Genomic DNA, 13,398 nt, shown 5'->3' on the forward strand with positions numbered 1-13,398 from the left:
TTTAGCCCTTCGTCAAACTCGCTCAAATCCTTATGCTTGCCCATTTTTCCTGCTTCTAACAGATCAGCTTCACATCAAATATATCAAATATATCCCACCCACTAACAGGGGCCATGATGAGGAGATAATCAGTCTTATTCACTTCACCTGTCTGTGGTCCTAAAGTTATGCCTGATCGGTGTATTAGTATATAATGTGATGACAATTTCTCTGATAGAGCATGAGATCAGTGAAATGTGACCCAGCTCATGCCAACCTGCTGACATACCATACAAGTACATTAAAGTAGTTGATGATTGTGTGCACAGAAAAAAATACTGAATGCTTTTTATCAAGCAATCTAACATACAAAAATATGTTAGTGGGTGGATTAAAATTGCTCCTAGGTGTAAAAATGTGCTCTGCCTTAGGGTGGGGTCTCATGCAGGGAGTATTCCCACTCCACAGCCGGCCATTGTTCCTGGGATACGCTACAGATCAACATAAAGTGGCTACTGAAGATGAATAAATGGACAAATTAATAAATTAATGTCATATTATATTATGATTAGATCATTTTATGATTTTTATATTTTACTCCAGTAATAATCCACAGTATAAACACAATATAAAAGTCACACAGGATTAATATATTTTTTACATTGATTTAGTTATTCATTATTTAATTAGGTTAAAAAACATTTTTTCATGTTTAATCTTCACATCATCACTGTGATGTTGTTTTTGTTCTTGTTGACTGATTTGCACCATTCTGTGTAAACTGTTGTGTGTGTGTGTGTGTGTGTGTGAAAGTCACAAGAGCAGTTTCTGATGCGTATCTGACACCCACAATCACAGAGATCAAACCTTTTCTACATTTTGATGTTTAATATGAAAATTTACTGAAGTTCATGACCTACATGACTGAGTAGATGTACAAGTGTTCCTATTAAAGTGGATGGACACTGAAATCCACTTAAGTGAAAATATTTACTCATTTGCTTCTTTCTTTTTCAAATTCACATTTTATTTCTCATGTACACAATCACACACAGTACGACATGTCCTTATTAGGAAACTAGAATCTGATTAAAAAAATGAATGGATTCAGAGAAAGGATTTAACAGTAGACAAGAAAAAAATTACAATTAAAATAAGATACAAGATACAAGATTTTATGGTCCAAAAAAATGAGTTCATTATCAGTTCACAACTGAGTGTACTGTGCATATTTAACAAGTTCATATATTCTATTACAGGTTTTTTATTTAATATTATTCAGTTTCTTAACCATAAGAACACAAACCTCTTCCTGTTTCTGCATTACATTACACAATGTTGGATTGTCCAATATAACACAATCCACGGCTTAAGGCGAGGTGATGGTAATGTCTTCTCATTCTGATCACCGAAACACCTGGAACTTCCGAGTATTAGAGTTTACAGGCAGTGAGCTGCCTCAACATGCCCACTAGACCTCATTTACAGTCATTAATAATAAACATTAATCATCGTCTCCATGTTGGTTTAGAATATAATCTAGAATATAAATAGTAGTGAGGAAAATGTGTGCTTAGATAAATATCCATTTAAGCAACTTTTATTCATAATACAGCACTCCGTTTTTTAGGTAAGAGTCTACAAACTATATCTGCCATTTCTGTTTCGTCTGTAGCTATTGACTCTGCAGAAAGTTGGCAACTTCTGTGCACTGTGCGCCTCAGCCCACCCCGCTCTGTGATTTTATGTGGCCTACCACTTTGTGGCTGAGTTGCTGTTGTTCCCAATTGCTTCCACTTTGTTATAATACCACTATAATCCTGACTATAATCCTGACTGTGTTCTACAGAGGGACCATCAAGAGCGTCCTGAGCAGCTGCATCACTGCCTAGTTTGGGAACTGCACCATTTCGGATCGCAAAAACCTTCCGCTAGTGAGGATAGTGAGGACAGTTGAAAAGATCATCAGAGTCTCTCTCCCCTCTATCACAGACATTTACACTACACGCTGCATCTGCAAAACAAACAGCATTGTGGCTGACCCCACACACCCCTCACACACACTCTTCACTCTCCTGCCATCTGGAAAGAGGTATTGAAGCATTCGGGCCCTCACAACCAGACTGTTTAAAAGTTTCTTCCCTCAAGCCGTCAGGCTCCTCAACACCCAGGACTGAACTGTACAAAACTCTCTCTCTCTCTCTCACACACACACACACACACTCTCACCTGTATGAACAAACTTATATTGTTCATTACTTTTGCACTACCTCAACCACTGCTACTGCATTTTTGCACAATACGTGTTGTCAAGCCGCTATAAATATATGTTACAATCATATATGTTACTAGTTACCTGTATTTTCTACAGTTTCTCAAATGTTGAAAATTATTTCATTTTACAAATTCATTGCACATGTTCTCTTTTTCGGCGCTAAGTGTCCTGTTTTTTGTGTTGTCTTTTTGTACTTATTGTATTTGCACTGTCCTGTCTTTGCTCTGTTTGCACCTAGTTGCACACTTTATACTTTATGTGACTAGGACAAACCTCTGTCCAAGCTCTGTGTTGTTGTTTTTTCTGTTTAAACTTTATGTTGTATGTTTATGTAGCACCAGGGTCCCAGAGAAACGTTGTTTCATTTCACTATGTACTGTATCCGATATATGTGGTTGAAATGACAATAAAAGCTTCTTGAATCTTGAACTAACAGTTGACCGTGGAATATTTAGTAGTGAGGAAATTTCACAAGTGAACTTATTGCACAGTTGGCAACCTATCATGGTACCACACTTCAATTTACTGAGCTCCTGAGAGTGACCCATTCTTTCACAAATGTTTGTTGAAGCAGTCTGAATGCCTATAGGTGATTGATTTTATACACCTGTAGACATGGAATTCAATGATTTGGAGGGGTGTCCCAAAACATTTGGCAATATAGTGGATAGTGTATTGTTACATCATTCAAAATTGTTTGCTATTAAAATGCTCCAGAATTATCAAAAGGATTTCAAGCCAGAATTTAATTTGCAAAATGTAGATATTCTTCTTTTTTTCCTTTTTTCAAGCCATACATTTGTGACTTGGAAACTTCTTTTGCTTTGCATCATCATCATGGAATGCAACTGTTTAACAGCCTTTATTCCTTTATTCCATCTATTCTGACAGAAACCCGAGACTCACCTGACGAAGAAGCATTCCCATAGCATGATGCTCCCACCACCATGCTTTACCACTGGTCCAATGGTGTGATGTATTTTAGATCATAAGCTAAATAAGATCTGATGAAACCAAAGTAGAACTTTTGGGGCATAATTCTAAATGTTCTACTTTGGTCTCATCAGACCACAACACATTTCCAGACAACTTAGGCTTTTTAGGCCATATGAGTGAAGAAAACGATAGCATGTTGTCACATGCAGAGAATGACCACATGTTTCCAGATATTTCTGCAGCTCTATTAATGCTGTTGTTGGTGTCTTGGCAGCCTCCATGATGAGTTTTCTTCTTGTCTGTTTCTGAGGGACATCCTGTTCTTGGTAATGTTACCGTACTCAATCATTTTTTCTGTTTGTTGATAATGGCCTTTATAAGGTTCCATGGTTTTGGAAATGTTTTTGTACCCATCTCCTGATCAGTACGTTTCAACAATGAGAACATTGAGATCCGTGCTCTGTAAGCTCTTTCTTTTTTTTTTAACCATGGCTTCAGCAGACAGATAAAACCAAGAAGGTATCAAGAAAATCCTGAAGATCTTTATTTGGAGTAAAGTTATAGTTAAAGTCTTTATCTGAATCATTTCTTTTCTAACCGTGGTATGATAATTACTTTTGAGCATGAAGTGTGTGACTGGTATGAATTTCAATTTGAGTTGATTAATTCAGAGCTCAGCCACATGCTCCAGTAGAAAGTGGTGTACATACTTGTTTAACCCAGTTATTTCACACACAATTATATTTCCCACAAAAGTGGAAAATACATGTTATGATTGATTTTTGTTTCCATGAATTATTTTATTTAGTTTTTTTTTTTTTCAATTTAATTTCTTTTACATGTTTCTTTTACAGACTTTTGTATATTTTACCACTGTTTATTTAACACCATAACACACTGCACATTAGGGATACTTCTGTTACCTTTCAGATTTTTCACATTCAACCACAATTGTTTCAACCTAAAAAAAAAAATAAAGCACTTCCTATGTTTGCATGTGAGTGTATTTCCTGTGTGACATTGTTCTGCCACAGCAATGCTGACCTTACACAGACAACAGGAAGGGGCCTGAGCTTTCTGTTTCTTTTTTTTTGTCTCTTTCTGTACCTGATGCATTATTTGTCAGCACCTGAGATGAGCAAGCGCAATCAAAAATGATGTTAGATCTATTGCTTTTCCTGGAAAAGGGTAAGGCATGCCGTACATGCAAGTCATTTATGCAGCATTACTTTCTAAGCGTGTTATGGTTCTCTGTCGCTTGTTTGGATTTAGTTGCAGGTCTACATACCCTTACAGGACCCAGTGAAGTGAAGCAATGTGCAGGCAGATCCGTTCACATCGTCTGCCACTATCATTCCTTTTACCGGGACAATGTCAAATACTGGTGTAAAGGCTACTATTTTAATTACTGCACGATTCTCATACGGACAAGTCAGTCTCAGAACATCTACGGACCCCTGCAGATAACTGATAATAAAAGCAATGGGTTTTTCACCATCCACATGAAGAATGTTAAAGCAGAGGATAGCGGATGGTACTGGTGTGCGATCGAAAGAGTCAGTCGTCACAGAAGCGTATCGATGCAGTTATTCATATCTGCAGGTAAGCTGACTTTCCTCTGATGGAGCAAAGTGTAGAGGGAAAGTATGATCATTTTGACATATTGTTTGGTGGAAAATGAGTTTAGAAATATGTTTTATTCGACAAATTTTAGAAATATGTTTTAAATATTTGTTGTACTGAATGCCGTGACTCATATAACATATATATATATATATATATATACTATATTGCCAAAAGTATTCGCTCACCCATCCAAATAATCAGAATCAGGTGTTCCAATCACTTCCACGGCCACAGGTGTATAAAATCAAGCACCTAGGCATGCAGACTGTTTTTACAAACATTTGTGAAAGAATGGGTCGCTCTCAGGAGCTCAGTGAATTCCAGCGTGGAACTGTGATAGGATGCCACCTGTGCAACAAATCCAGTCGTGAAATTTCCTCGCTCCTAAATATTCCACAGTCAACTGTCAGCTGTATTATAAGAACGTGGAAGTGTTTGGGAATGACAGCAACTCAGCCACGAAGTGGTAGGCCACGTAAACTGACAGAGCGGGGTCAGCGGATGCTGAGGCGCATAGTGCGAAGAGGTCGCCAACTTTCTGCAGAGTCTATCGCTACAGACCTCCAAACTTCATGTGGCCTTCAGTTTAGCTCAAGAACAGTGTGCAGAGAGCTTCATGGAATGGGTTTCCATGGCCGAGCAGCTGCATCCAAGCCATACATCACCAAGTGCAATGCAAAGTGTCGGATGCAGTGGTGTAAAGCACGCCACCACTGGACTCTAGAGCAGTGGAGACGCGTTCTCTGGAGTGACCAATCGCACTTCTCCATCTGGCAATCTGATGGACGAGTCTGGGTTTGGCAGTTGCCAGGAGAACGGTACTTGTCTGACTGCATTGTGCCAAGTGTAAAGTTTGGTGGAGGGGGGATTATGGTGTGGGGTTGTTTTTCAGGAGCTGGGCTTGGCCCCTTAGTTCCAGTGAAAGGAACTCTGAATGCTTCAGCATACCAAGACATTTTGGACAATTCCATGCTCCCAACTTTGTGGGAACAGTTTGGCGCTGGCCCCTTCCTCTTCCAACATGACTGTGCACCAGTGCACAAAGCAAGGTCCATAAAGACATGGATGACAGAGTCTGGTGTGGATGAACTTGACTGGCCTGCACAGAGTCCTGACCTCAACCCGATAGAACACCTTTGGGATGAATTAGAGCGGAGACTGAGAGCCAGGCCTTCTCGTCCAACATCAGTGTGTGACCTCACAAATGCGCTTCTGGAAGAATGGTGAAAAATTCCCATAAACACACTCCTAAACCTTGTGGACAGCCTTCCCAGAAGAGTTGAAGCTGTTATAGCTGCAAAGGGTGGACCAACGTCATATTGAACCCTATGGATTAGGAATGGGATGTCACTTAAGTTCATATGCGAGTCAAGGCAGGTGAGCAAATACTTTTGGCAATATAGTGTGTATATATATATATATATATATATATATATATATATATATATATATATATATATAGTATCTCACAAAAGTGAGATACCCCTCACATTTTTGGAAATATATTTTATTTTATCTTTTCATGTGACAACACTGAAGAAATGACACTCTGCTACAATGTAAAGTAGTGAGTGTACAGCCTGTATAACAGTGTCAATTTGCTGTCCCCTCAAAATGATTCAACACACAGCCATTAATGTCTAAACCGTTGCCAACAAAAGTGCGTACACCCCTAAGTGGAAATGTCCAAATTGGGCCCAAAGTGTCAATATTTTGTGTGGCCACCATTATTTTCCAACACTGCCTTAACCCTCTTAGGCATGGAGTTCAGCAGAGCTTCACAGGTTGCCACTGGAGTCCTCTTCCACTCCTCCATGATGACATCACAGAGCTGGTGGATGTTAGAGACCTTGCGCTCCACCACCTTTCATTTGAGGATGCCCCACAGATGCTCAGTAGGGCTTAGATCTGGAGACATGCTTGGCCAGTCCATCACCTTTACCCTCAGCTTCTTTAGCAAGGCGGTGGTCATGTTGGAATACTGCCCTGCGGCCCAGTCTCCGAAGGGAGGGGATCATGCTCTGCTTCAGTATACCACAATACATGTTGGCATTCATGGTTCCCTCAATGAACTGTAGCTCCCCAGTGCCGGCAGCACTCATGCAGGCCCAGACCATGACACTCCCACCACCATGCTTGACTGTAGGCAAGACACACTTGTCTTTGTACTCCTCGACTGTTGCCGCCACACACGCTTGAACCATCTGAACCAAATAAGTTTATCTTGGTCTCATCGGACCACAGGACATGGTTCCAGTAATCCATGTCCTTAGTCTGCTTGTCTTCAGCAACTGTATGGGGGCTTTCTTGTGCATCATCTTTAGTAGAGGCTTCCTTCTGGGACGACAGCCATGCAGACCAATTTGATGCAGTGTGCAGCGTATGGTCTGAGCACTGACAGGCTGACCCCCCACCCCTTCAACCTCTGCAGCAATGCTGGCAGCACTCATACGTCTATTTCCCAAAGACAACCTCCGGATATGACGCTGAGCACGTGCACTCAACTTCTTTGGTGGACCATGGCGAGGCCTGTTCTGAGTGGAACCTGTCCTGTAAAACCGCTGTATGGTCTTGCCCACCGTGCTGCAGCTCAGTTTCAGGGTCTTGGCAATCTTCTTATAGCCTAGGCCATCTTTATGTAGAGCAACAATTTTTTTTTTCAGATCCTCAGAGAGTTCTTTGCCATGAGGTGCCATGTTAAACTTCCAGTGACCAGTATGAGAGAGTGTGAGAGTGATAACACCAAATTTAACACACCTGCTCCTCATTCACACCTGAGACCTTGTAACACTAATGAGTCACATTACACTGGGGAGGGTAAATGGCTAATTGGGCCCAATTTGGACATTTCCACATAGGGGTGTACTCAGTTTTGTTGGCAACAGTTTACACATTAATGGCTGTGTGTTGAATCATTTTGAGGGGACAGCAAATTGACACTGTTATACAGGCTGTACACTCACTACTTTACATTGTAGCAGAGTGTCATTTCTTCAGTGTTGTCACATGAAAAGATAAAATAAAATATATTTCCAAAAATGTGAGGGGTGTACTCACTTTTGTGAGATACTATATATATATATATCTGATATCTGACATATGTATATATATATATATATATATATATATATATACATATATATGACATATATATATAGTATCTCACAAAAGTGAGTACACCCCTCAGATTTTTGGAAATCTGACCTATATATATATATATGTCTCCATTTTAAATACCATTCTATAAGATGTGCCAAAATTCTAGATAAGAAACATATTCTATATGATTACCATTTCTTTGTCTTCCATGCATGATGAACAGATCTGGGGATAGATGTGCTCTATCTTTTCCTGGTATCTTTTGTCAAGGCTATTCTTAAAGGCTATCTGAAGAAAGAAATATCTATACAAAATTGTAGAAGACATTTTACAGAAAAAGTGTCCCCAACATATAGAGACTTTTGCGACACTTATTTAAAATAATACAAAATATCAACTTTTTCTACATTTTTACTATAAGATTACTCAGAATAAAAGGTTCTAACTATAAAAAGTAAAAAAGTCAATTTTAGTGACCGCTAAAAAATAGAAATGAAATGAAAACTACTGTATATCACATCTCACAAATATTGGGGTGCTTGTACTTTGGGGGAAAGATCAGAACCACGGCTGCCACATAATAAATGAGAATAATCCAAAGTTTGTTTATTTCCACCATAGTGGATAGATAGTAGATTCAGATAAAACTTCAAACAGCTTAGCCTCTGCCTGGAACAACCAACTGAGATTCCATATTAACTTGTTAGCTACTTCCTTGAAACTGCCTGTAATTGCAAAGTAACCAGAAAGGAAACCCATAGCAACCACTTGGAAATGAAATAGCAATCACCTAACAACACACTAGGAACTATTTAGAATAACCTACAACTGCTAAGAAATCACCTAGCAATGACTAGAAATACCACAGCTTCCACCTACAGCACCACCTTAACCACAATCATGCCATTTTCTAATATTTTATTACTTAATCCTTTTATTACTTAAAACTTTATATCAACAGTGGTATATCAGTGGTATATCAGTGGTATATAAATCCTTATAGTTCTTGGGGTCAGTTTAATTTAACACTGAAATGACTTTCTTTCTCCAGCGCTGTTTGTCTTGAGTGTTTAAAGTTTCCGTTCTTAAAAGGAACTGTTTTTTTTCCACTGAAGAAGCACAGCATTGCTCTATACCGCTTGAGCCAACACACAACATACGAGAGACGACAATTCGACCACCGACGAGCGCTTTAACAACTTTCAGAACAACCACGATAACATCAACCTATTTAACAACGCTGAAAACCACAGATCTGACAGAAATGAAGCACGAAACACTGCCCGAGTAAGTTACCTGATGATGCTGTTGTTTGGAATTATTTTAAACCCTGTGTAAATGTGAAGTCTCGTCATTCTCATCATGTTTCATTTTCTGTTTTAGAGAGATTTACGTCACTGAGCATTTTGCCCAAAAAATATGGAACGTCGCACGGTGGATCCTCTTTATATCAATGTGTCTCTACCTTACCTGTTTCATTGCATGCTTTGAAATATGGTTCAGAAGACGGTAAACCAGAGACTCTAAGCTTTTACTCTGTGCATTTCTTTTATTTCATGACAGATATTTGGATGTTTCCTTAGGTTACTTTTTTTTTAAAAAAAAATGAAAGTTAATAATAAAAGTTCTATTCACCATCACACTTGGCCAAACAATCAATACTGGACCTTGCTATTAAGAAATGTTTAGAATTAGTTCATTTGTTTAAACAACAAAAATTGTTAATAGTTAATTTGTTTAATTAGAAATATTAAAAATTTATTTTCTTTATTGTTAAACCACCACTTCAGTGCAAATCAACTGTATTTCTATAGAGCTTTTAACAATGGACATTGTCGCAAAGCAGCCTTATAGGAATATAAAAATTGAACAAAAACAAAGTTTAAAATTTATATTTATGAGTAATCTAATGAGTAAGCCAGGGTTGAAGGTGGTGAGAATCAGATGATTCAGACGAAGAAGCCTTGAGGGGAAACTTCCTTATATGGGTGACACCGGATAGGGTGATAATAAATATTTTCTTTTCTATTAACTGAACACTTTATAGTTAAGTGCAGGAACTTTTAATCTCTGAATTTATTATTGTTTGAACATAAAATTCTTCCTGACTAAACTGTTCAACGATGGAGACCTGAGCGCAAACCCGACCACTGCAATGGCAGATCAAAGCCACCACCATGGCCTCTAAGTGGTAACAGCAGTCCATGTGGGTTCATCAGTGATGGCCTCCATATGATGAGATGGATCAGACAGGTCCAGAGAGCAGAAGAGCTCAGGATCACTGGTGGTATGAGTAACTTGAAAGAGAAAAAATCAGTTTCATATCTTTTATTACACATTAAGCACATACTGAAAATAAAATTTGTTTCAGTAATTAAACTTAAAATAAAATTCACCCTCAATCACAGCACAGTAGGTCAAGACTAACAAGGAAGGGGGATTAGCTTCATCCTATCATGCAAATATGCTGCAATATACTGCAGCAAACTATATGATTATAGTACAGTATACTAGCTAAGATATAAGAAATTAACTGAACCATAATGTTAGTCTTGATCTCCATAACACACAGTGTAAATCTGGTGAAGATCAGACATTGTCAATTTTCTGGCCTTAAAAACACTAAGGGTAAGGGGGTCACCTCAATTCACTGTAATCTGATTTTTACCAAATCTGATTTTCACACACTGTGCATTGGGGAAGTCAGGACTAACATGGAAGGGTGATTTACTTTCAGCCTATCATGCAAATATACTGCAGTATAGAAGAGTAGAAAACTATATGATTAAGGTATAGTAGAGTATTAATTGAACCACACTGTTAGTCTTGACCTCCTTAACATACAGTGTAAATCTGGTAAAAATCAGACAACATCAATTATTATTGAATAGTTTCATTAGCTTCAGTTTCGTCCTATCATGCATTTCAGCAGTGGTATATTATAGTTAAATATATGAATAAACAATAGATGAGTATAAAAGAGTAAACTAGGTAAGATCTCGGCTGTAGAACGTAATAGAAAGAATTGAATTAAATCACAATGTTGTGATCTCTCTCTCACAGCGAAAATTTGGTAAATATCAGACATCAATTTTTTGCCCAATAAATAGTAAATGGGTTAGTAAATGGTAAATGAGCTAATCTAACTTGGGAGGGTGATTAGTTCCATCTTATTATGCAGTATAGTTGCATTGTGGTATACTATAATATAGGAGTATAGTACAGAACTGTATAATATGGAATAGTGGCTCAGATCCCAGTTGAAGAGTGGGATAGAAAGTAATTAATAACCTCCATGTTAGTCTAGAAATATTTTTTTAAGGGATAGCCTCTGAGCCTTGCTTTTTGGCTAAAAAATTCAGCATAATCCGATTTTCACCAAAGTCAAGATTAACATGAAAGTGTGATTTTGGTTAATTAAAACTAAAGTGTTCTAGTTAAATATAATATTTATTCATATTGTAGAAATTTATGCTTAGTTTGTTTTTGTTCTTAAATAACCTTCATCAAAATTGTGTGTTTAATCTCCTTCTGAGTCCAGATTAAGCTAGTTGCCATAAAATAAATAGTGGGCCTTATGTAAAGTTACTTTGTCATAGTACATTTTTTCTATTTACAAAATAACACTTTTATGTCAAAAACCTGAAAGAAAATATCCATCCATCCTGCATATTAAGTTGTATAATTAATAAGATTTATTTTTTTAACAGATTCTGAGTTTCAACAAATTAGCAGCAGAATCACTAATCACAAATAAAAAATACCAACATATTTCATGTGTTTCCAAGGTCCATTTAAAGTGAGACATGACAATTAAAATGGACTTTTTTATTTCAGATTTTATCAGTGAGCACAGTGTATGAATTGGATGAAGATGCTTACATTATGTCTATAATAAACAGATACACTATATTGCCAAAGTATTCACTCACCCATCCAAATAATCAGAATCAGGTGTTCCAATCACTTCCATGGCCACAGGTGTATAAAATCAAGCACCTAGGCATGCAGACTGTTTTTACAAACATTTGTGAAAGAATGGGTCGCTCTCAGGAGCTCAGTGAATTCCAGCGTGGAACTGTGATAGGATGCCACCAGTCGTGAAATTTCCTCACTCCTAAATATTCCACAGTCAACTGTCAGCTGTATTATAAGAACGTGGAAGTGTTTGGGAACGACAGCAACTCAGCCACGAAGTGGTAGGCCACGTAAACTGACGGAGCGGGGTCAGCGGATGCTGAGGCGCATAGTGCGAAGAGGTCGCCAACTTTCTGCAGAGTCAATCGCTACAGACCTCCAAACTTCATGTGACCTTCAGATTAGCTCAAGAGCAGTGCGCAGAGAGCTTCATGGAATGGGTTTCCATGGCCGAGCAGCTGCATCCAAGCCATACATCACCAAGTGCAATGCAAAGCGTCGGATGCAGTGGTGTAAAGCACGCCGTCACTGGACTCTAGAGCAGTGGAGACGCGTTCTCTGGAGTGATGAATCGCGCTTCTCCATCTGGCAATCTGATGGACGAGTCTGGGTTTGGCGGTTGCCAGGAGAACGGTACTTGTCTGACTGCATTGTGCCAAGTGTAAAGTTTGGTGGAGGGGGGATTATGGTGTGGGGTTGTTCTTCAGGAGCTGGGCTTGGCCCCTTAGTTCCAGTGAAAGGAACTCTGAATGCTTCAGCATACCAAGACATTTTGGACAATTCCATGCTCCCAACTTTGTGGGAACAGTTTGGAGCTGGCCCCTTCCTCTTCTAACATGACTGTGCACCAGTGCACAAAGCAAGGTCCATAAAGACATGGATGACAGAGTCTGGTGTGGATGAACTTGACTGGCCTGCACAGAGTCCTGACCTCAACCCGATAGAACACCTTTGGGATGAATTAGAGCGGAGACTGAGAGCCAGGCCTTCTCGTCCAACATCAGTGTGTGACCTCACAAATGCGCTTCTGGAAGAATGGTGAAAAATTCCCATAAACACACTCCTAAACCTTGTGGACAGCCTTCCCAGAAGAGTTGAAGCTGTTATAGCTGCAAAGGGTGGACCAATGTCATATTGAACCCTATGGATTAGGAATGGGATGTCACTTAAGTTCATATGCGAGTCAAGGCAGGTGAGCGAATACTTTTGGCAATATAGTGTATCTTCTTGTTTTTGTGTCTGCTGTACATTTTAGATTATTACATAAGAATCTAAAAACTTCAAACAAACACAAACTCATACATTTGTGGTACAGATTTTGATTAGGAGCAGATAATTGAGCAAAGACAGGATGTATTTCTGGAAACCACAAATTTAAAAAAGTATTTTGTAGAATGTCGCTGGGGCCCCATGCAGGCCGAAAAGGAGAATCTGGTACTGCCAGTAGCCACTGTGGTCTTTGGTCAGGCATCCGGGGCAAGAGCTTTTGGTCAGGACAATAGTGGAAATAAACCCAGTCTCTCCACCAAGTCGTCAATTTGAGGAAGGGGATAGCTGTTAAACTC

At 38.8% G+C, this 13,398-nt stretch overlaps 1 protein-coding gene across 1 annotated transcript; it reads left to right on the forward strand.

The window, feature by feature from the left end:
* Window positions 1–4,260: 4,260 nt before the first annotated feature.
* LOC131354866 (CMRF35-like molecule 7) lies at window positions 4,261–9,566 on the forward strand. Its single transcript, XM_058392943.1, has 3 exons — window positions 4,261–4,792; window positions 9,031–9,202; window positions 9,299–9,566. The coding sequence occupies exons 1-3, from the start codon at window positions 4,345–4,347 to the stop codon at window positions 9,426–9,428; spliced, it is 750 nt and encodes a 249-aa protein (XP_058248926.1). The 5' UTR covers window positions 4,261–4,344; the 3' UTR covers window positions 9,429–9,566.
* The last annotated feature ends 3,832 nt before the right edge of the window (window positions 9,567–13,398 follow it).

The sequence above is a fragment of the Hemibagrus wyckioides genome, linkage group LG06, assembly GCF_019097595.1.
Source record: "Hemibagrus wyckioides isolate EC202008001 linkage group LG06, SWU_Hwy_1.0, whole genome shotgun sequence".
Taxonomy (NCBI): domain Eukaryota; kingdom Metazoa; phylum Chordata; class Actinopteri; order Siluriformes; family Bagridae; genus Hemibagrus; species Hemibagrus wyckioides.

Excerpts from the sequence above, each read along its gene's own strand:
- LOC131354866 (XM_058392943.1), top strand. The coding sequence starts at position 4,345 with ATGATGTTAGATCTATTGCTTTTCCTGGAAAAGGGTAAGGCATGCCGT. Across the intron at positions 4,793-9,030 it reads GCAGTTATTCATATCTGCAG|AAGCACAGCATTGCTCTATA; the intron begins GTAAGCTGACTT and ends TTTCCACTGAAG. Across the intron at positions 9,203-9,298 it reads AAGCACGAAACACTGCCCGA|AGAGATTTACGTCACTGAGC; the intron begins GTAAGTTACCTG and ends TTTCTGTTTTAG.